Source organism: Raphanus sativus, unplaced genomic scaffold (assembly GCF_000801105.2).
Source record: "Raphanus sativus cultivar WK10039 unplaced genomic scaffold, ASM80110v3 Scaffold0053, whole genome shotgun sequence".
Taxonomy (NCBI): Eukaryota; Viridiplantae; Streptophyta; class Magnoliopsida; order Brassicales; family Brassicaceae; genus Raphanus; species Raphanus sativus.
Window position 1 is genome coordinate 60312 of NW_026615376.1, and position 22194 is coordinate 82505.

The following is a 22194-nucleotide window of genomic DNA, read 5'->3' on the forward strand; positions in this document are numbered from 1 at the left end:
ATCTCATAGCGAGTTATATATTTTAAAGATGTATTTACTTTGTGATGTTCATTCAAAAAAAAAGGATCTGGTTCGAACCAAAATGGTTTATTTGAGTACTAACCCATTTGGTGGTACAAAACAAAAAAGAATACTAAACCATATGAATAAAAGTGATACTATTAAAAACCAATGTAAAACAGAAATTTCTTTAGACATTGTTCTCTAAAGCTTTTAAAAAAACATTATTCACGTTAGCATATGTCACTGTACTCTTCGTATACATACAGTTTTTGGAATAAATTTCAATAGATTAATCAAAGCTGTTAAAGCAAAAAAAAAAATTCTAAAGCTAAAAAAATAAAAAGACATTATCCACGTTAGCATATGGTTATTCAACTTCTAATAACTTAATAATCCTTTTTTATCAAACATATAAATAATCAATACACATTAATTTCATATAAACAAAACATTATAAAAAAATACAAATAGTCAAGATACCTGAATCTTATCCGTGGTCTAGTTAGTGACTGTATCCAAACACGGCCTTAGGGAAAACCCAAGAAGGAATAAATCAACAGTCAAACAGTTCGCTAATCTCGAAGTTCATCTTTCGTCTCCTCTGTTTTCGCTTCTCAATAAACAAACAAAAATAATAATTCTCTTTCTCACGAAAAAAAAAGAAAGTAGAAAAAATCTTGTTCCGCACTCTTTGCTGGGCTTGTACCAATGTAGGTAAGCTTGAGAACTGATCAGCGATAACAATGGCCAAGTGTCACCGGAACAACATCGGATCTCTCATTCACGACCCTGCTCCCACCCCTTCTTCCGGCTACCATTTCCGCCTCTGGAGCACCTTCTCCAGATCCTCTTTCCGCAGGAAGATCTTGCACGCCGTTAGCTGCGGCGGCAGCTCGCGTTACCGTCACGAGCTCCGAGAAGAGAACGAAGAAGAAAGAAGCTACGTCGTGACGGTGACGGAGAAGAAGTCAACGGTCAAACCGAGGGAAACAAAAGCCAACACCATCGCCGCTGCGTTGAATGGAGCATCGTTCGAGGAGAAAGGGAAGAAGTCGGAGAAGCTCTGCGATCTGCTGAATCTTGCGGAGGTGGAAGCCGACGTGGAGACGAAGATGAAGGAGGAAGCGCTCGATGCGCTGAAGCGCGTGGTCGGGGAGCTACAGGCTGCGGCGGCGCGTGGAGTTGACGACGAAGACGGAGGAGGCTGTCGGAAGAAAGTAGCGGCGGCGAGCGAGGTGAGGTTGCTGGCGAAGGAGGATCCGGAGGCGAGAGTGACGCTGGCGATGCTCGGCGCGATTCCGCCGCTTGTTAGTATGATCGACGAGTCGCGAATCGCAGACGCTCAGATCGCTTCGCTGTACGCACTGCTCAATCTTGGCATCGGTAACGACGCGTAAGTTTACTACAGTTCCTTTTTACTACATTGTCTGATGTTTTTTTACTGTTCTTTCTACTACATTGTTTGATGTTTTTCACTGTTTTTACTACACTGTTGTTGTTTTCGTTTTATTTGTTTTTATGTGGATATTTTCGTCGTTGTTTGTTTGTTTGGGTGAAATAATTTATGTGTTTCTCGGCCAAAAATTAAATTGGTTTCATACTTCTTTTAAAAATATGAACAATGTGAATAACTTGAAGCATTTATTTCAATTTTTTGTTCACTTTTAGATCTTCCTTGATTCTGAAGTAACTTTTTTTTTTTATTGCAGGAACAAAGCAGCAATTGTTAAAGCAGGTGCGGTTCACAAGATGCTGAAGCTGATCGAGTCTCCAAACACACCTGATCAATCTATCGCAGAAGCTGTGGTCGCTAACTTCCTCGGATTAAGCGCTCTAGACTCGAACAAACCAATCATCGGTTCTTCAGGAGCAATCATCTTCCTAGTGAAAACTCTTCAGAACTTGGACGAAACAAGCAGCTCGCAAGCTAGAGAAGACGCGTTAAGAGCTCTCTACAACCTCTCTATATATCAACCAAACGTTTCGTTCATCCTCGAAACGGATTTAATCACGTTTCTCCTGAACACATTGGGAGATATGGAAGTGAGCGAGAGGATCCTCGCCATCTTGAGCAATTTAGTGGCAGTCCCGGAAGGAAGGAAAGCGATCAGTTCAGTATGCGATGCCTTCCCGGTTCTGGTCGATGTACTGAACTGGACTGACTCTCCAGGGTGCCAAGAGAAGGCGACTTACATTCTAATGTTGATGGCTCACAAGGGATATGGAGATAGACAAGCAATGATTGAGGCGGGAATCGAATCCTCGTTGCTAGAGTTGACCCTTTTGGGAAGTGCATTGTCTCAAAAGAGAGCCTCGAGGATATTAGAGTGTCTTAGAGTAGACAAAGGGAAGCAAGTCTTGGATAGTACCGGATCATGCGGAGCCTTATCCGCACCGATATACGGGACCAGAGGCAACGGTTTGGACCACGAGGAAAGCGACTTGATGATGAGCGAAGAGAGGAAAGCAGTGAAGCAGTTAGTGCAACAGAGTTTACAGAGCAACATGAAGAGAATAGCAAAGAGAGCTAATTTGCCACAAGAGTTTGTTCCTTCGGAGCATTTTAAATCACTCTCTATAAGCTCCACTTCGAAGAGCCTCCCCTTTTGAGAATGTAAGTGTTTTCATCATTAGTCATACTTTCTAATTAAATTAAGTAGAGATTGTCACATTGATAATAAGTTTGGTTTACTTTCTCCACAAGGCTTTTTGATTCCATGCTCTGTCTCTCACTTACTGACAGTGGCATCAGTTGTAAATTCATGCAAGATTAGAGGGCACTGACTTAGTCACTCACATGCACTTCACCAGTTTATCAGACATCATCGAGACCCCACCCACATATCTTGTGTCCTAAAATTACCAAGTTGCCAGCCTAAAGTGTCGGTCATTTTCTTTTTCTTAAAGTATGGCTCGGTCCACTATTGCCTATGCTTTTATTGTTTGTATTTAATTTTGATTTATCGCCTCAGTAAAATATGTTTTTTTCTTTCTTAAATAGAGTTTTGGAGTCTTTTGAGACAATAGTTTATGGTTGTGCCATCGTTTTCCGAATAGAAAATAGAGTTTGCCTGAATAAACAATGTGGCGGCGTGGAGAAATTTGGATCTGTGGATCTAACTACATTTGTTTATTCTTGTTTTTGTTTGGTAACGAATTTATTTTTAAATGAGTAGAAAATAACAAAGTATCACGTCTTGTAGGTGTCATTTTGAAGTAATTCCACGTTAAAAGAAGAAGAGTGTTGCTTCGACAGATCTATTCAGCTTTAGAAAACAGCCAAGCAGACACAATCTAATTAGCATATTGTGTACGGTGTACCCTACGTACGCTGTGTCGTTGAATCCGTCCATGTGGAGTTACTTTTCTTTTTGTTTGGGTGAGTGGTTTTGTTAAAAGTAAAAACTAGATCTTGACCCGCGCTTTGGAAGCGCGGAATATTTTACGATAAAAAATTTCACTAATAACTTAACAAATATTTTTGTAATTTTTAAAGAGTCTGTATTTAAAATATTTTTGCATTTAAATAAGTATTTTTAAATTCAACCCGATTGTTATTATACCGGTTAATTTGGAGATCTAACAATTCAATTTAGGTTTTTAAAATATTCATATTAAAAAATTACTAAAACCCGAGACTAAGCGATTGAACTGATGGATGACCAATATGTAATCTAATTTGATTTAAATTGTAATAGTTTCATAATTTGTAATCTTATAATCCAAATTTTAAAGTTTACTATTTTGCAATTTATGAAATTATGATGTTTCTACAAAATTTTAAAGAGAAAATGATGGATATAAAATAACTAAGATTAATTAGTGTATTGTTTGGAAACATTGATAGTAATATATAAAATATATTGTTTGGAAACATTGATAGTAGTATAAAGAAATAAGTATATTGTTTGGAAACATGGATAGTAGTATAAAGAAAGTAATATTAGTGATTTAATGTAGGTTTAACTATAAAGTATAAAGGTGTATTTAATTTAAAAACTTACAAAATAAATGTTAGGTCCAACATAATGTTTCTGTTTTAATAAGATAGATACCCACTACGTCTACTAGCCTTAGTGGTATGTTATAAAGTTATGGGCTTTGTTAGCTTTTACATGTACCAGTTTTATCAGCTTTTCTAGTCTTATAATATGGTCTGTATATATCTTTTTCTGGATCGTGAGTATTCACGTACTTAAGAATAAAACATTCGAGTATGTTTATACATCTGTCTATGTTTTTCCCTGATAAAAACCCTAAAAGTATTCTAACGATGGTCCCAAATAATTAAGAACATAAATGAACGGTGGATGAGGCATGTGGAGAGTGTGACTGCTATCATTAAAGGCAGTCTATTTTATTGGGTTTGATATGATATGATTAAATGTTATGGAATACACTCTTCTGTGGATACTATCATACTACTAAAGCTGCACTAGCTGTCTATGTATATGGACACTATACTTATCTACTACATTTTCATTTCCCGCTAATTATTATACTAGATTAGGTATCTATTTCTTATGGTTAGTGTCATTTTCAAACTCGTTTCCTTGGTATTTGATGATGTATAGACGTATGCAACTTAAGCCACTTGAGACTCAAAACTGGCATATTAAAATTTACTCTGGTAGTATAACCAAATGATAGCGAATGAATAAATATTTTTCAACTTAAAACCTATTTATGTACTCTCTAACAGCTCAGTAGATGTATGAATAGCAATAGAGAGGCAGATGCGCTAAACGTGTTCGTGACATATCAAATTATTCTCTCACATTAATGCATTCACACTGTTAGAGATGGATTCTATGTGCATGAAAAGTCTCCTAAAGAACAGCTTTAACTTGTCGTTGTCTATTTCCGAGAGAATGTGAACTCGATCAATTCCCCACGACTTCACCAATATAAAATGATCTTCAGTCCCACCACCAATGACCATATGTTCTGTATTTCACTATTGGATACAGTTATTTATTATTTTGGTTTCCGAGGGTTTCGGGATCAAACTCAAAATATTCCAGGCTTCCAAGCTCGAGCGAAGCAAGTGGTTTGACTTTGAGTTTTGGCCCACTAAGGTCTTGCGATTATGTGCTTCATGTGGTTTCTGAATTTTCAGGACTCAGTCGTAAACTATTGGGTTAGACTTCAGACATAGCCCGATAAATTATTGGGCTGAATTACTTTAGTAAGTGGAACAAGCTCATCCACTATCAAACTTCTTCAGCCCCCAAAACACCAAAGAAAATGCACTAGAACTAAATTTTTTTTTATAGTATCTTAATTTTTTTAAAAATTAAGCTGGAAACTGTTTATAGTATTAGATTTTGTCTAAAATCCACAAAATCAATAAATGTTTAGATAATTTTCAAAGGAAATACTTTGTTTCTACAAATGTAAATTCTCATTCTTTCTTTCCAAATTTGAGTATTTGACTCATAAATATCCTAAGTTTCTAACCCTGATGCGTTAAGAATACTAATGTAAAATAGTATTATACATAACCCTATTCAGTAAAAGATGCATCAAGCGTTCAAAATGATGCTTAATTGTAAGTTTTTTGAGGCAAAGATGAATACGAATATAGTTCTCATGAACGTTGTTTTATTCAGCATCATTAACATCGCCGGCAACATTCCATGAAATAATGGCAGTGACCTTCTTTTAATTCTCTACTTTATATTTGTCAATCCTTAACATTTAAATTATAGCCATTTGATGTCGACGCAGCGATAATATAAAGAACATGGCCATTATGTATAAATGAGATGATTAATACATGTATTTTTAATCATGAGAAACGAAAAACACGAAAACAGAAAATGAAAATTATTTATATTAAACACACAATATCCTAATTTGACATCATCAGCCGATCTATAAATAATGGTATAGATTCACGAAATTTTTTGACGATGTATGTTTGTTCTAGGAATTTTACAGAAAAATCATAATTATAATGTCTTTTTCGTAAGTTTTTCTCTATTAATTTGCATAATTATGTGTTTTCTAAGAATCGAAATTCAGATTTCATAATATAAAAATATTAACGAACTCTTAATCAAAGTCCTGGACAAAAATAGATTCCGTTTTAATTACAGTGTTATATACATTTTTTTTACAAATTCTAAATTATTATCTTGTTCCGGATAGCTTTTAAAGCAAAAGTAACTCGTTCTAAATCTTAGATGAATCCCTTTAACTCTTAAATCCAATCTCATGCTGAAGCAATCTGTAAACAAACCCTCAGTTATTTGAGAATTTTCATGTGCCACCAAATTTGCCCAAAAATATTTTCATAATCGGACTTAAAAGCCAATCATGATATTAGCTTAACCTGAGTTGATAAATCTTAGTGAAATCCGGAGTAAAGGGAAAAGGATCACAATACTGGTACTGGATTCCCTTATAAAGAAGCCCAAAAAGAGAGAGTCAAAAAAATAAAAGAAGGAAACACATTCACGACCAGTTAATAAATAAAATACTTGTAAATTGTTTTCAGAAGATTTATATATATTATCTTTTTTTTAACGGCGCTTGAGGGTTCTCGCGATTCTTTAATTTTAATTTTGGTTTCCGGTAAACTGAGAAAGAAAAAAAAAACAGAAAAAGAGAGGAGAGGAGAAAACCCTAGCGTGATTTTCTCGTAGTTTCATAGCTTAATCCGGCTACGCATCTTAGGGTTTGTAGAGATCTGATTGTTAGATAGGCACAACGAGAGAAGAGAGGGGGGAGTGATGTCGGATTCTGAAAAAGAGATCGAGAATCAGATTCTGGAAGCAGGGGAGAAGCTTATCGATCCACCTTCTTCACTCGATGAGCTTCTTTCTCTCCTTGACGTGAGACCTCCCTTCACCATTCCCGTTAAATCTCTTCTTCTTCGGCTTACTCCGATGCTAACTGTGTGCATGTCTTTAGTGTTTAGGATTTCTCTTGTTGATTTCTTCATTAGGCTCTGCGAATCTACTGCATTTCTGTTTTAGATCTTGCCTAGGGTTATCTCTCTGTTTCGGATCGATTAAGCATATGTAGATATATGAAGGATATGATATTCATTTTGTATTTTCGCTTGCAGAAAATCTTCACCTGCTTAGTAGATGTTGAGCAGTCACCTCCCGCCTCAATGCAGAACGCACTCTCTCCCTTGATGACAGCACTAGTCGACGGGAAACTCGTCAAGCATTCCGATACCGATGTGAAAGTCTCAGTCGCTGCCTGCATCAGTGAGATTACTAGAATAACTGCTCCCGATGCTCCTTACGATGATGATCAGATGAAGGTAATGTTTGTTTGTTTGGTAGTTTTTTTTTCTTAGAGGGAATGAATGGGGGCATAAAGGTGACTCTTTTTCTTCTGTTTCATGATGCGCAGGAAGTGTTTAAGTTAATCGTATCGTCGTTTGAAAATCTAGACGACGACTCTAGTCGCTCCTATTCCAAAAGGACCTCGATCCTCGAAACTGTGGCCAAGGTCAGATCATGCGTTGTGATGTTGGATCTTGAGTGTGATTCACTTCTTATTGAGATGTTCCAGAATTTCTTGAAGGCTGTAAGGTACAACTAATCTAAACTCATTCCGATATTGTTTTAGTTGATATTAGCGACAGTGTCTATGAGCGTCAAAAGTTTTCTTTTAGCGACAGTTTAAGGTCCAGGATTTGTGTGCATTGCTTATTATCCTAAACTGTTGTTCCTTAAGATTCCTTATGCCACGTTGATTCTTAGATGCTGTTGTTACCACTCAGCACATCGGATCATCTGTTATGTGACTGATTACTTTTTTCTTCACAGAAACGTTGTTTTAACTTTCCCCCGTGCATCTCCAAGCTTCTCACTCGATATCATGTTTTCTGATGATTAATTTGTGTACATTTTCAGGGACCATCATAAAGGGAACTTATTTTCTTCTATGGAGAACATTATGACACTTGTTTTGGAAGAAAGCGAGGAGATACCTACAAAGATGCTTTCACCAATTCTACATTATGTTAGAAAGGATGATGAGGTGATACATTGATGGTCTTGGTAGTTATGTTTCAGTAATCGATGCTCTTCTGTCACTCTTTTAACTTGTCCTCAGGTTCCCCAAGTATCACGGACGTTAGCAGAACAAGTTCTCAGTAAATGTGCTAGCAAGCTCAAAAATTATCTGACTGAGGCAGTGAAATCTTCGGGTGTCTCTTTAGATAAGTATAGTAAGATAGTGGCTTCGATATGTGAAGGGACATTCAGCGCTTTGCAGCAGGACCAACTTGTTGAGAATGAGAAAGAGGTAAGCCTTCTCATCTGTTTCTCTACCCAGCCTGTTGTATATCTCACCCATTTTTCTGTTGAACTTTACCTCATTTTTTGGTCTCCTAATTACATTTTATGCTCTTATAACATTATCCCTATTTTGTACGCCGCAGGATAGTCAAGGTCCTTCAACAAAGGAAGCAGAAGTAGAGGCATGTTTCTTTCTCCCTTAAATCAGCATTGAAGCTCAAGTAGATTGTTCATTGGTTTTTATTTTATTCAGCAGGATAAACAGGAGGCAGAAGTAATTTCTACACCCGAGCGAACTGATCCACCTAAGGATGAATCAATTAAGTCAGGAGTCAGCAATGGCATTGCGCAACAAAATGATTCTTCTGTTGATACTGAGTCTACAAAGAAGCTAGATGATACAAATGCTGAAGATGAGCCTGAACAACTTGATAGTAACACTGGCTTGGATGATACATCTGAAAAGAAGGCAGCTGTTGAACATCAAACTCAGGAAGAAGAACCCAGTTCTGTCAAACAGGTGGAGTCATCAAAAAGTCCAGATATCAAGGAGGATACTGAACCTGAAGCACTCTTGGACAGCAAGGATGTGCAAAGTTTACCTCCTGATGATTCATCTGTCAACGCTGCTGCTTCTGAAAACGATAAGGATACAAGTGTGCAGGCTGAGCCACCGAAGACATCTGCTGATGAAACTGCCAATGTCAGTTCTCCATCTAAGCCTGATGAGGAAATCCAGCCTGAGACGACTGCAAACCAGAAGAAAAAGGAGGGTTCGACGAAGGAGGCAAAGCCATCGAAGACATCAGCTGATGAAACTGCCAATGTCAGTTCTCCATCTAAGGCTGAAGATCTTGTTGAGGAGATCCAGCCTAAGACGACTGCAAACCAGAAGAAAAACGAGAGCTCGACGAAGGAGGCCAAGCCATCAGCTGTTAGTGCTACCGAAGAAGCTTCCGAAGAAACAAAGACTTCTAAAGCTAAAATGACAAAAAAGTCAGGAAAAAAGGTTGCTTCTTCAAGTAAGGCCAAGTCTACTGTTTCTCCTTCAAAGAAAAGCGCCTCTGAGACAAAAGCTGCTAAGCAGTCAGAGAAAAAGGCAGTTGAGAGTGATAATGTACAAGAATCCTCGAAGCCAAAAGTGGAAAAGAAAAAACCAGGACGCGGAAAAGCCATGGATGATACTTCTTCAGGTGATAGTGAAAAAGTAAGTTTTTTCCTGACCTGTATGATTCGATCGATCTGCCTTACCTCTGTCCTCTTACTAATATCAAAATTGTTTAATTGTGTTTCAGCCAGCTGTCTCCTCTGGAAAGTCAGCCTCAAAGTCAAAGAAAGAAGTGAAGGAACCGATAGAAGAAAGTCCTAATACAAGCTCAAAGAGAAAACGAAGTCTAGGCACAGAGAAAAAGAAAGTAAGTTTTCGTAATCTTGCCTATTATGATTGTTGCTCACATAAAGGAATGTGTGAAAATATCATGTTCTGCCAATTGCCATTTGCAGTAGTAACTGTGCATGATTACAGCTTTATATCTTCATGTTGGAGCTTATGTATCTCTTATTTAATCTTTTATTCGTATTGGTTTCATGTGTTGTGTGCGATATTTTTTTTTTTGCTTCTTTTTGTTAGACTTCTTCATACTGAATCAATTCCTTGTCGTTGGCAGGCATCTGATCTCCAAAATCCTGACGGAAATATAGTTGGGTCGAGGGTCAGAGTCTGGTGGCCTATCGATAAAGCGTAAGAATTTTTGTACTTTTTTCTTAGAATTATATTTGATTTACATAACGCCGTCCAGTATTCTATGTCTTTTCCTTTAGATAGCTGATACTGAACTAGCACCTTGGGTAGTTGTGGATACTTGTAACTGAATATTAGATTTTTGCCGCAGGTATTATAAAGGTGTGGTCGATTCATATGATTCTGCTAAGAAGAGACATCTGGTAAGCCCAGTTTTATTAGTCAACTCAATAACCATTGTTTGTTCCGTCTCTTTCGACTGTGGTGACCCATTAGCCTATTGATTGTACATGTTTTTAAATTAGATTCAATGCATTTTATGGTATGTTTTATTTGTTGTATGTTGATACTATCTTCGTTTTCAGGTCATCTATGATGATGGAGATCAAGAAATTTTGAATCTTAAGAAACAGAAGTGGCATTTTCTGGATGAATCAGAAACAGAGGTGGGGCATTAACTTTCATTCATCTCTGACCTCTATTTTTCATTCTCCCTTTTTGCTGTAACTTACATTTTTTGTCAGCAGGGTGAAGAAGCTGCTGAGGAAGAAGCCTCCACAGAGTAAGTGTTGCTTCTCTAGTTCTGGTGTTTATGTGGCTTTGGAAAGAAAAGCTAGATGTGATGATTATACGTTGTTACGAGATGAATTTTCTATTTGTGTGATGACCAACCTTGGTAAATTCCATGCAGGCCCCAGAGTAAGAAAGCTAAGACAGGCAAGCAAACAAAGATAGGATCATCAGGGAAAAAGTAAACGAAACTGAAAGCAAATAGTTAAGTAAGCGTGGAAGTCTCTTGATTTTATTTTTGCTGATAAGCAATATTGCTTCTGATTCAGGGGTGGGGGAGCTGGTTCCAGCAAGTCTAAAGCCACTCCTGCTTCCAAGTCCGGCAAGAAGTCCCAGGACGACAAATCAGAGAGCAAACCAAAGGATTCAAAGGCGGCTAAAGGCAAAGCAAAATCTACACCTGCTTCTAAGAGCAAGGAGAGCGATGTGGAGTCAGAGTCGGAAGAGACGCCCAAGGCACCAGAACCAGCAACAAAAGGGAAATCAGTCGGTTCAGGCAAGTCGCAGGCAAGTCAGTCCAAGTCCGGTAAGAAGAGGAAGCGATGAGTCTTGCTTCAAGATAGGGCTTTATGTAATTTACAGTGGAAAGCTAAGCGCAACGGCGGTCGTGGTGGTATTGGTGGTTGCCGTGGCCGTAGATTGGTGGGACTTGACGTCGTTTGGGCACTAGAAGTGTAGAATTGTTTTTATTTAAGACAAGAAGCGTAGTAATGAGTGGCTTTTCACTTAGGCTTTGATTTCAGCTTATGTATTAGCGTTAATGTGTGGATACATAAGATGGCTTTGGTTATTTTCATTATTCTTTTTCAAGTTGCATACTTCCTGTCATCTCTTCATTTTGGATTAACAATAAATCTTCCGAAACTCGATTTATCATTTATTTAGGTTGAGTTACTTGTTTTTGTTATTCATAATCATGATTTATGATTTTTTTTCATTAGCCAATAAATCTTCGTATGGCACTTTACTTTGTAAAAAATCGTATGACACATGTATTTTTTTGGTTCAACTCGAACTCAGTTTTAGGCTTGCGAATCTAAAACCATATATCAAAGAACGCAAATCCGAACCGAATCTCAACACAGCAATGAACTGAACACCCTTAAACTGGACTTTAATTTTCAATTCAAAATTCAGTTTTATATTAGTGTTTTACAAAACTGTTATGTTCCCTTGTATATTAGTATCCATCTACCCTAGAGTAGTACACTATACAAAACTATATGTTCACCAATGTAAAATTGGTCATCTTCCCAAACTAAATGTGAATAATTCCTTGACGCTTCTTTACAAAAATTGATTTGCAACATTTTTTCTTTAGTATCCCAAATAACTAGTGTTTGTGGCTTTGAATTGTAGATGCCTTGAGATAAATTTCCCGAATTTATTTTGTTCGAGGATTTGTTTTTAAGTCGAGGAAAGACTTGAAACAAACTATTTCACGCATGTTAATGGTCTACGAGATTGTAACGTCGCGACCACCAGTGTGGGCCTTCGACATCCGTTCATTCGGTCTCTGGATCTCATCTCCATACAGCAGATGGTGCGTTACAATCACATTTTGTCGTGTTTTAGTTTTACTTGCACGGTATCGTAAATTACTTTACGATAACTATTTTAATCTAAACACGATTAATTCTGAAATTATAAATGGATGTGTGATAGAAAAGATATGTGTATTATGATGATATAGTAATCAAATCAGTTTTTAAGTTTTTTTTACATATACCAGAAATCAAAATGTTAGAATTCACCCCACTCATAAGCAGAACACCTCGATTGCGCACCATGATATGTCCCGTTCGTTCGGTTCGTGGATCCCGTCCTGTGCAACAGACAATGTGTTAATGTTTTCTAAAGTTCGAAAGTTATGTTTACTAATCTTACAATCACTACATCACATTTCCTTGTGTTTGGTCTCACTTGTACGATATTGCGAATTATTTTTTGTTAGATTATGCACCCATCATTTCATTACGTATTATAGCCCAAAAATATAAATAACTGAAATTTTTAAATAGATGTGGGAAAAATAATATAAGTGCATGTTGATGATAAATCAAAATTTTAAACATTTTTACATATATGTACATGAGGAAATCGAGATATTACATAGATGCTTAAAGATTCCTAACCTCAATGTTTGCTTCCCATATCTAAGGGATATTCCATTTACATGTGTTTTTCTATTATATAGTCACACAGTGATCATGGGTTTTAGACTTTAATTGTCTATCAACAGCCTTGCAAGAAAGGATATAAGGCCACTAGATCTGAGGTTTTAACATGATTACAAAAAAAAAAAAAAGATCTGAGGTCTTCGGTGGGTTGTGCATATAAAAATTGTAAGTTAAATAGATTATTGGTTTTATCAGTAAAATAAAAAGAAAAAAACAAGTAGTATTACTTAGAACAAGATCTAGACATTAGATAAATGATATGTGATGTAACAGATGGAAGGTCATTGGTGAATGGGACAACATGTGGTCCATGATCCCATATTCCCTCACTACCAACGTTTCATGCCGATAGGAAAAATGAGTTCACTTTATTAAACATGTATTATATTCATACCTAATTTGTATAAACTAATCTTAGGAGATGTATTCAATTAAATTAAAGGCTGAGGTGATTTATATTAATATGACAAATTTATTATTGTTCAAATATTGATTCTAAAAAACATTTTAAAATTTAGTGTTACTGGACTTGTCATTTCATAAAACATTCTGAAATCTACTGTTATTGAACAATATTTAAATTGAAGATTTTACAATGTTTTAAGTGTTTTTAGAATGCTCGAAAGAGTTTCTTAGTTATAAAAATTTAAATTCAAATCTCGTAATTTTAGATGAGATTTTATATTTGTTTAGCAAAAATCACTCCAGATACTTAGATTTTCATCATGCAATCATCTAGAAACTCAAAAAATTCAAATCACTTCAAATTTTAGATTCAATGTTCCCCTTAAGTAACATGTGGCACGAGAATACCAATATTTATTTTACATTTTAACAATTATTGTTAAGATGTTATTTACAAACCAGTTTGACGTTTTTACTTTTTACTACGGCATTTTAATTTATGTGAGTTTATTATTTATAATTTAATAATGATTTATTTATAAACTGTTTTTACATTTTATATAATTTATTTATTAACTTCTAAATTTCTCATATATATTTAAAATGTTAATATATATTCATATAATTTTCTTAATTATGCACATGTTTTAGCTTTTTGAAAATAAATAAAGGTATCTTACTTTCGTTTTTACATTTTTTTATAATGTGTGGAGACAAAGCCAGTGCTATCCAGACAACAATATCTTACCACATATTTCCTACTCGTGAAAGAGTCGGAGTTATGTTCTGTCATCGGGAGGTGATGAAATTAGACAGTCTTTGAACATATGGCTAGGTCAAACGCAGAGTTACCCTTTTCATGTTTTTCACCCTCCACGTGTTTTAAAAGTATATTTTTCCCATCATAAATTGATACTGGAAAGTGGAAAACGATACTTGCTATTTGCAAGTCATATATATTTCAAGAAAATAACATTGTTTCATCTTTTTCAAGTATATATATATATATATATATAGTGGAAAACGATACTTGCTATTTGCAAGTCATATATATTTCAAGAAAATAACATTGTTTCATCTTTTTCAAGTATATATATATATATATATATATATATATATATATCTTTAACAAAAATAATGAAATTACACTTATATAAAATGCTATCAAAGAGTATACGGTATCACAAAGAGTTGGTTTCTTTGAATTTACCTTTTTGAAAAGAAAGGTATTTTAAAAAGTAATAAACTAAAGACAATTCAAAATTTGGGGTTAAACCGGAACTTCAATATATTGGTTATTTTATTGTCAGTTTTATAAGATCTTTTTTTGGCGGCAAAAAAAAATTGTTTCATCATATTTCTAGTAAAGATATATGTATTTTGCTAAATACGTTTCATGTTGCACTTAGAAACTTCTCCAGGAAATTAAAAAACTTACATGACGCAAAGTGGTGGGCTAGTGGTAGGACGTCTCTTGGCTAAGGGTGCAACTCCCACGTCATAGGTTCGATTCTCCTCTCTTACTGTTAACAACACTTTGTTAGGAAGTCTGTCAATTGAGTTTTAACTCAATTGGTTTATCTGGTAGGCAGAAATGCAGGTGATCTGTCTACCTTCTGGTATTAGTCGGAAGGCATTCCAAACTCGGGACAGGCAGTGTGGTGGCCCAACTTGAATCTCATGGTCTGTTCGATCCGAGTCCACTCGGAGCTCATGGTGTCCGTTGAACCGCGGTAGTTAGTCCACAATGTAACATTTCGGTGCATTCCTACCGGAGCCGACCGGATCAGTCGATAGAGTTTATCAAAAAAAAAAAAACTTACATGACGCGATTTGAGTAATTGTTTATTCTTTTGTCTTGAATAAAAATGTGGAATTAATTGGCTGTACAAGTTCTTCGACTTCTACTTTACTTTTGACATATTTCCTTTTACGGCCATAATATATCTGCTATCCTGGTAGTAGGTACCAAAATGAGAAAACACGAATAATAAATTACTACGTAATAACACACACCCTCGTTACAAAAAAAATTGCAGGACCCTGGAGATTTGTACCCGTGACAGTCCGCACTCGTGGTCTGCAAAACTACCATAAGGGATTTCTTATCGTTTTCTTGGGAGTATATGTTTTGTTGATCCATCTTTGGACTTTGCTTTATGGGTGGCTTATAAATATAGTATTGTTTTCAATAAAATTCGCGTATAATTCCATTTTTGCATTTATTCTCAACTCTCAGCATTTATCACCAGCAAAAAAATATTCGTATCTAAGAAGAGAATTAAACGAGCGAAATAATTGAATTGTTTAACTGACGCCTTATATATTAACACGTCTCGAGCAGAATAAGTTCACTCTACATTTTTAATAAGTTCTTTATATTTGAGTACAATTGTTCAACTGATACATAACACGCCTCGAGCGAAATAACTTAACGTACAATTGGTAAATTTAAGATTAATCTGTTTTAGTAATTTAATTGGTGTATTTTCTTATTCTCGATCATGAGATCAATGATGAAGGTGATGAGAAAAATATGAACTTAACCTTCTTTTTTGTCAACATATGAACTTAACCTTATAACATTTTTTACCTTTGTTAAAATATTAAACAAAGTCTATGAAAAATATATATATATGGTGCAAAATCGCTCTATTTTGGATAGTTAAGTTACATTCTTGTGTAAATATTAACAGGGCTGTGGTACATTAAGCTATATATGATGCATTTCTATAGTTCAGATAATTAGACGTAATTAACCTCCGCAATTGATATATCACATCAACCTCTGATATTTTTGTTTGTTTCTGTTGTTGTGTTGAGTTGCTTATTTTTCGCCTGTTTTGGCTGTTCATTGGCTGTCGTTAAGAAATTAAAAACAAAGTTAAACGCGAATTCCCAAAAAGTAATGTTATCTCCCATTTTACCAAAATTCATTCGCACCATTCAAGATCTTTATTAGGTTTGTCGTTGCCGTTTATAGGTTGTGATATTTGACCACTATCAACTGCAATGTTACTGTTCAATCCAATCCCATACCACGCAAATGTCTCTCTCTCCAGACCTCTGTCCCATTGCATGTAGGAGGGAGAGAGAAGAAAGAGACAAAAAACAAAAACAGAGAGTGAGCGACATGTAGAGATAAGGTTTCTCGTTTCCTTCTTTAACATAGATTCTTCCTCCCTTCTACTTTCCTCTTAATCTAATCTTTCTTCCATTTGTTCTTTCTTTTTTGGTAATTTATTTTCTCCCCCTCTCGATTTTGTCAAAACCCTAGATTTGTGGGTATCTAAAAATGAATAAAACTTTCCTCTTTTCTTTCGATTATAAATATACTCTCTGGCTTTCTTGCTTACCCTAAGCCCTCTCAGATCTAACTCTACAGTCTCCACACGTCTCCTCTTTTAAATATCCATCTCTGTCTTACACAACTTGTGTCGGTAAGGCCATTGAGTGAGTTTTTGGGTCAAATTTAAGAGAAACGCAAAGAAACTGACAGAAGAGAGTGAGCACACAAAGGCACTTTGCATGTTCGATGCATTTGCTTCTCTTGCGTGCTCACTGCTCTATCTGTCAGGTTCCGGCACCGATTCTTTTTGGTCCGTTCACGTTTTCTTCTTTAATTGTGTTCCCATCTCTTTCTCACTTTCTCTCTCATGTTCTTCATCTCTCCTAGGTAAATTAAATACGATTGGATATTTATATACTAGCTTGCTCTTACATTGCTAGATTTGGTTCCTAATTGCATGTGGTTTTGTTTTCTATTTCTCTTTTGTTGAAACTAGGTAATTATCCGCGCTACGCTGCGGTGCTTTCGTATGTTTTATTTGTTATTATGTTTTTATAAAATAAAATTATTTTAAATAAATATTTTAAATAAAATATCAATATATATGTATTGTGATTAAGCAAGAAGATAAATAAAATATGTGATGTTATAACACGATTTTGGTAATTTATACATTTTCTTAAATATTATGTCTAGTCCAATTTGCTTTAGGAAAATTCTTTCAGATAGTTTTTTTTCTAAGTTTTTGTCACAAAATAGCATTCAAAAAATAAAATGATCAGAATAGATTTTTAATTTTAAAAATTTTAATTTTAATTTTTTAATTTTTGAAACTTAAAACTCCATCTCAAAACACACCTTAACTTTAAACTCTAAGTCTAGATTAGTTAATCCTATTTAAATGTATATTTTCCCCTGTAATAAAATTTTTTTTGATCATTTTCTTTCTTGAAGACTATTTCCGTGAAAATAAACTAAAAATAGTTATCCGAGAGAATCTCTCTTTGTATTACCCCCATTAAACTTTTCTATTTTGTAAAATAAGAGAAAGTCGATTTTAACTTTTCTATATTTTTTCTTTTAAATTTTACGATTTTAATTTGTCACTTTTTACCTAACATTTCTATATTTGTTATAGATACGTAATTACTTTCACGTAAATCTACTGTGTTATCAATGTTTTTGAAGTTGCTCCAGCCCTGTTCTCTTAGTTACTACCATTCTTTGAACTTTCATCCATGTCGTACCAGTAAACAACTTCATTTTTGTTCTTAGTACTCATTCACATGTATCTCTTTTTCTTGTCTCCAAATCTACATATAATTTATCAAGCATAGTTCACCTTTTTTTTAACACCACTTACCAGCATAGTTCTCTTACTATCCATTTTTATTGGACTGATTTTGTGTACAAATGAGTTTGGGTACCTTCTCACATTTTGCTTCTAAACTTTGGATCCAACCATACTTAGACCTTCTTACAACTATTTTCCTTCTCTGTATTAAATGAGCAACAGATGTAAGCTCCGTTGTGGACCGTCGAAGCGCTTGAGAGACGGATGATCCCGTTCACGGCTAGCTACCCGGATGAGGCTCACGTCCTCCTCCCTTCACCATTATAGTTGCAACTGTTTCAGTTTTTTAAAGTTGAATCGCAACAATTATAAAAAGCTGAAGTTTAATGACAAAACCAATCAGGTTGGTTAGTATACTTGAACCGTGAAACACTCACGTTTTGCCTTGTTGAGTTACTCTTACAGAGAGATATCTATCTCCTTCTGAATCTGGCCAGAAAAAGATAGAAGAAAAAGGATGATATACCGTCAAAGACTCAAAGATAGAACATGATACTAAATTCATGTATGTGTGAGAAGTGGAATCGTCCGAGAATTAAACCTTGGCGTGGTCTATGAAACCTCAAAGTATTGAATATAGTGTCTCAATTTTGCTGATGTGTAAACTTATGTGTATGAATAAAATGTTTTCATTGGGTTTTCAACTTTTTTCATTTATTGACATGTCACTCTCTCATGTTCTTAAAAATCTGATGTGTCATTCCATGGAGAGAACCTTGTGTTATTATTGTGTTGATTTATATTTTATGAGATCATTGGTCTTGAAAATGCTTTAATCCATGTGTTTAAGGCTTGGTTAAGCGAGATTAATATGGGACCATTAACGTTAACCTAGTTTCCCTTAGGCTGGTCCTGACTCTTTTGAATCCTTAATTTTCTCGATTCAAGCTATATTATTATATGGTTAACTTTTCCTTCTTTTTTTCGGTTTCTCATTAGCTTTTATAACCCGTGATTTGACTCCTTTTGATTCATAAATATGTGTAGAGTTATCCTTTGCTTCACATGATCATCACATCTATTTTTAATCATGGATCTTGCAAGAGTACTGTTGAGGATTCAGTTGATTATTTTTCTCTAGCTTATATAATCATGTATCTAAGTTAAATTATTATGTTATATAGTTTACTGTGTGATGTGGATGGTATCGAATTTATACATAACTGATTCCATGTGATCACGTTGTGAATTTTGCGAGAATATTTTTGTGGATTTGGTTCTTGATCTAGGAACTTTTTTTTTTTGCATTTAATCCTAGATACGGCCATATAGACGTTAATCTGTGTTTTTTTTTAATTCTTCGAGTAACTATTGGGTCTAGATAAGGTTTGTAGATGCATCTGCTGAGAAGAATCAAAGTCAATATAGTGGTTAAGAAATATACAGTACTTCAATTGCTTTATGAATGTTTCATGTATGCGTTTACATTACTAAATTTTGAAGGACAATTCAATATAGTGGCGAAAAACTAAATATATTGAATCTTTCATGTAGGCGTTTCCATTACTAAATATATTGAAGAAGATTATAATGTGATTTTCTGTCAGATGAATCGAATTTTTATTTTCCTTCAGATTAAAATGTGTGTTCCCTGTTTCCATGTTAGTTATAGTCTCATATCTAGGACAGAGATAGTACAATTTTATCTTGGAATTTGTTTGTGAGTGATAAGGTTATAAAATAGTCTACAAAGTAAATCATTGTGTTTCTTGTCGTGCAGTCCTTGAAAATGTAAACGTTCACAATTCATCGTCTCTCTTGTATTGCTAGGTGTCTCTTGTCATGCATTTTGTCTTTCTGTCTTGTTTTCTCCTTTTTTTTGGTAAAATTGTTTCTCCTTTGTTCCCATGTTTTCCTTCGTTTTGAAATCAATCAAGTCACATATATCCCACAAACTTAGGTATGCACCTCCTGTTATTGGCAACAAATAGGTTTGAACCTCGTCAAGCGAAAGATTGATGTGCTTGTTAAATGTATCTTATTTATTATTAATTTATTATAAGGATCGATATAATATAAGGTTCAGTTTTATGGAAATTGTCACAATATAGTATTTACGTTTTCGCTTGCATTAATGTTGCAAGTTTTCACCAAAACTTTTGTTTGCATTCATATGAGGTGCACTTCTGCATGAACTAGGAAGACAGATTAATCAAAAGAGCCACTAACAATGCTCTTATGTGAACAAGCTACTTTGTTTAGTTTCCAGATTGTAGGAATAAATCATGTGATTTTGATAAGAGAGGGCTATGCTATGCTACGACTTACGAGACTGTGCTATCGATCGACCTTCTGATGTATTTCTGTTCATCATGTTTAAGGTTTGGATTGTCTATACCAGAGCTGAACGCAGTGTTCACGGCAACCTATTAATTTGTAATCTTTTGGGATGGAATGAGGGTTTTTGTGTCAAATTTATCAATTGATTGCCGCAGGTTTCACATATGTACTATATGATTGTTGTAGTTTAGAGTCGGCATATCAAACAATGTTTTTACTCATTATAAGGTGAGTAGGATCTGGATAGAATTGTTGTTGTGCACATCCACTATCGCAATACAAATGATAATTTTATTGGTTACATGTCGTTGGAGATGAAACCTGAATCCTGGAATTTTCCAAGTTCAATGCTATTTCCTAGTATTAGCTCTTATTGATAAACCAATTAAAAGTCATTTCTTGTGAAGAAAAAAAATTGAATTTAAAAGATTATATTCTTCTTGAAGCAATAAAATGTCAATATTCATCAACCAAGTGGAGAATAAATAATGAAACAAAGAAATCAAAACATGTAAAGTAAATTACATATCTAATTGCTGTTCGCTTGAAAACTTAACCAAAGAAAGTTTCTTCTGATTAATTAGCCATCATCTTAAAAATATTTTGTTTGTCTTAATGTTGTATATAGCGTCTTTAAACCTTCGATAAGTTTGTGTAGAAAACATAGGGAGGAAGAGTCGAGCGAGAGGCTTGTCCAGCTAGAGCAACACGATGAGATCATGAGAGTCGTTGTGGCTATCCGATCCACACCACAAGACCTAGCACTAGCAGTAGCCGAGATATATGACCGCATGATGGTAGATGCGGAGGAGTTGTTGTTAAGGAACATAACCTATAACACGATGAGATCATGTTAGAGCAATACGATGAGATCATGTTAGAACAACACGATAACCTTTAACCAAATCAGAAACAGCTTCTTCTCGTATTACACCCCCTCCAGATACTCAGACTTCATCGGTCTCCCCGAAGAACGGAGTCAGCGATCCTCCGCCTCGAGTATCTAGAAGGTTCTCGCAGGTGGCGCCACCGGTTTATCTCCGCCATAGATTTCTGCCACAGTCACGTAAAGACTTCTTCTCGACGCCAACATTAGTCTTTTTTTTTTTTGTAACACACCAACGTTAATCTTCCAATCATTATATGATATGAAGTTCTTTGTGTCATTGCGTGTATAACATATTCATAGTAATCGTACGTCTCCGAAGTGTGTACAGTATACATTTGAAATTCTGGTTATACCAACAATAAACCGGGAAATTTATGTACCACCTCCCGGTTATTGAGACACTATCAATCTCTATATAGTTTATTTATGCCGCAAGCAACTTCTTGGTGTCCTTTTGTAACATCCCAAGACCAAAACGTTTGTTAGTACCAAATATCAATCATAATCTACTCTAGGGTTGATAGATTCTCCATATACACACATTCTCTTGGAGCTATTTTAATTCTTAGATGAAGAAGTGTGGTCTAATAATCAAAGAAGGTACCGTATCATCATATCATGTAAACACACAAACAAAAACAACATGCCATTTACACAACGTTATGTTGTTTTATACACTTTACATGACAAAAAACTATTCTGTGCAGATGCTTACACTTAGTGTAAAATTGTCAAGCTCTATTCGGGAGCTGTTCATATGTCCCTGTGTTGGGACTAAAACCTCCAGTCACCATCGTCTGGTACACAGCGTAAGCACGCTCAGGTTTTCCACACAAACTGTATCCACGTATCAGAGCGTTAAACGTAAAAACGTTCGGCTCAAGACCCACTCTCTGTATCTCCTTATAAACCTTCCCAGCTTCTTCCACCATCCCCGCGATACCAAGATTCAGAATCAAAGAGTTGTAAGTGTACAGATCAGGAGCGACACCTCTGCTCTTCTTCATCTCGTCGTAAAGCTCAAGAGCTTCTTCAAGCCTCCGAGACTTCCCCAGTCCGTTGATTATGAGATTGTAACATACCACATCAGTGTCTAGTCCAGATTCCATCAGCTCCTTGAAGTAACACAAGGCTTCGTCCACTCTGCCCACCATACAGAGACAATCAACTAGAATCGAGTAAGTCTTGAGATCCGGTCTCACTCCTTCTCTAGCCATCC

General features: G+C 35.4%; 2 protein-coding genes across 8 annotated transcripts; both read left to right on the plus strand.

Moving 5' to 3' along the window:
• The first annotated feature begins 569 nt into the window (after window positions 1-569).
• On the plus strand, window positions 570-3554 carry LOC108843376 (U-box domain-containing protein 14). Of its 4 annotated transcripts, XR_001948322.2 has the most exons (4): window positions 571-1396; window positions 1713-2617; window positions 2747-2909; window positions 3207-3554. XR_001948322.2 is itself a non-coding variant. In XM_018616566.2 (3 exons), the coding sequence occupies exons 1-2, from the start codon at window positions 747-749 to the stop codon at window positions 2611-2613; spliced, it is 1551 nt and encodes a 516-aa protein (XP_018472068.2). In that variant the 5' UTR covers window positions 570-746; the 3' UTR covers window positions 2614-2617; window positions 2708-2995. The 4 variants fall into 4 exon arrangements, 3 of the variants coding, with proteins under 3 accessions (XP_018472068.2, XP_018472067.2, XP_018472066.2); XM_018616566.2 differs by lacking the exon at window positions 3207-3554 and having other exon boundaries at window positions 570-1396; window positions 2708-2995; XM_018616565.2 differs by lacking the exon at window positions 2747-2909.
• A 2978-nt stretch (window positions 3555-6532) lies between these two features.
• On the plus strand, window positions 6533-11515 carry LOC108843710 (sister chromatid cohesion protein PDS5 homolog C). Of its 4 annotated transcripts, none has more exons than XM_056995815.1 (14): window positions 6533-6842; window positions 7079-7282; window positions 7375-7556; window positions 7881-8007; window positions 8083-8274; window positions 8411-8449; window positions 8521-9474; window positions 9563-9682; window positions 9935-10008; window positions 10160-10211; window positions 10374-10454; window positions 10536-10570; window positions 10700-10782; window positions 10848-10988. In XM_056995815.1, the coding sequence occupies exons 1-13, from the start codon at window positions 6741-6743 to the stop codon at window positions 10761-10763; spliced, it is 2226 nt and encodes a 741-aa protein (XP_056851795.1). In that variant the 5' UTR covers window positions 6533-6740; the 3' UTR covers window positions 10764-10782; window positions 10848-10988. The 4 variants fall into 4 exon arrangements, with proteins under 4 accessions (XP_056851795.1, XP_056851792.1, XP_056851794.1 ...); XM_056995812.1 differs by having other exon boundaries at window positions 6534-6842; window positions 10700-10759; window positions 10848-11515; XM_056995814.1 differs by having other exon boundaries at window positions 6534-6842; window positions 8533-9474; window positions 10700-10759; window positions 10848-11515.
• Window positions 11516-22194: the final 10679 nt, after the last annotated feature.

Bases quoted from the DNA above. Each gene is read 5' to 3' on its own strand.
- LOC108843376 (XM_018616566.2), top strand. From the start codon at position 747: ATGGCCAAGTGTCACCGGAACAACATCGGATCTCTCATTCACGACCCT. The intron at 1,397-1,712 runs GTAAGTTTACTA...TTTTTATTGCAG, and splicing joins CTTGGCATCGGTAACGACGC to GAACAAAGCAGCAATTGTTA.
- LOC108843710 (XM_056995812.1), top strand. From the start codon at position 6,741: ATGTCGGATTCTGAAAAAGAGATCGAGAATCAGATTCTGGAAGCAGGG. The intron at 7,283-7,374 runs GTAATGTTTGTT...CATGATGCGCAG, and splicing joins ACGATGATGATCAGATGAAG to GAAGTGTTTAAGTTAATCGT. The intron at 7,557-7,880 runs GTACAACTAATC...GTACATTTTCAG, and splicing joins AATTTCTTGAAGGCTGTAAG to GGACCATCATAAAGGGAACT.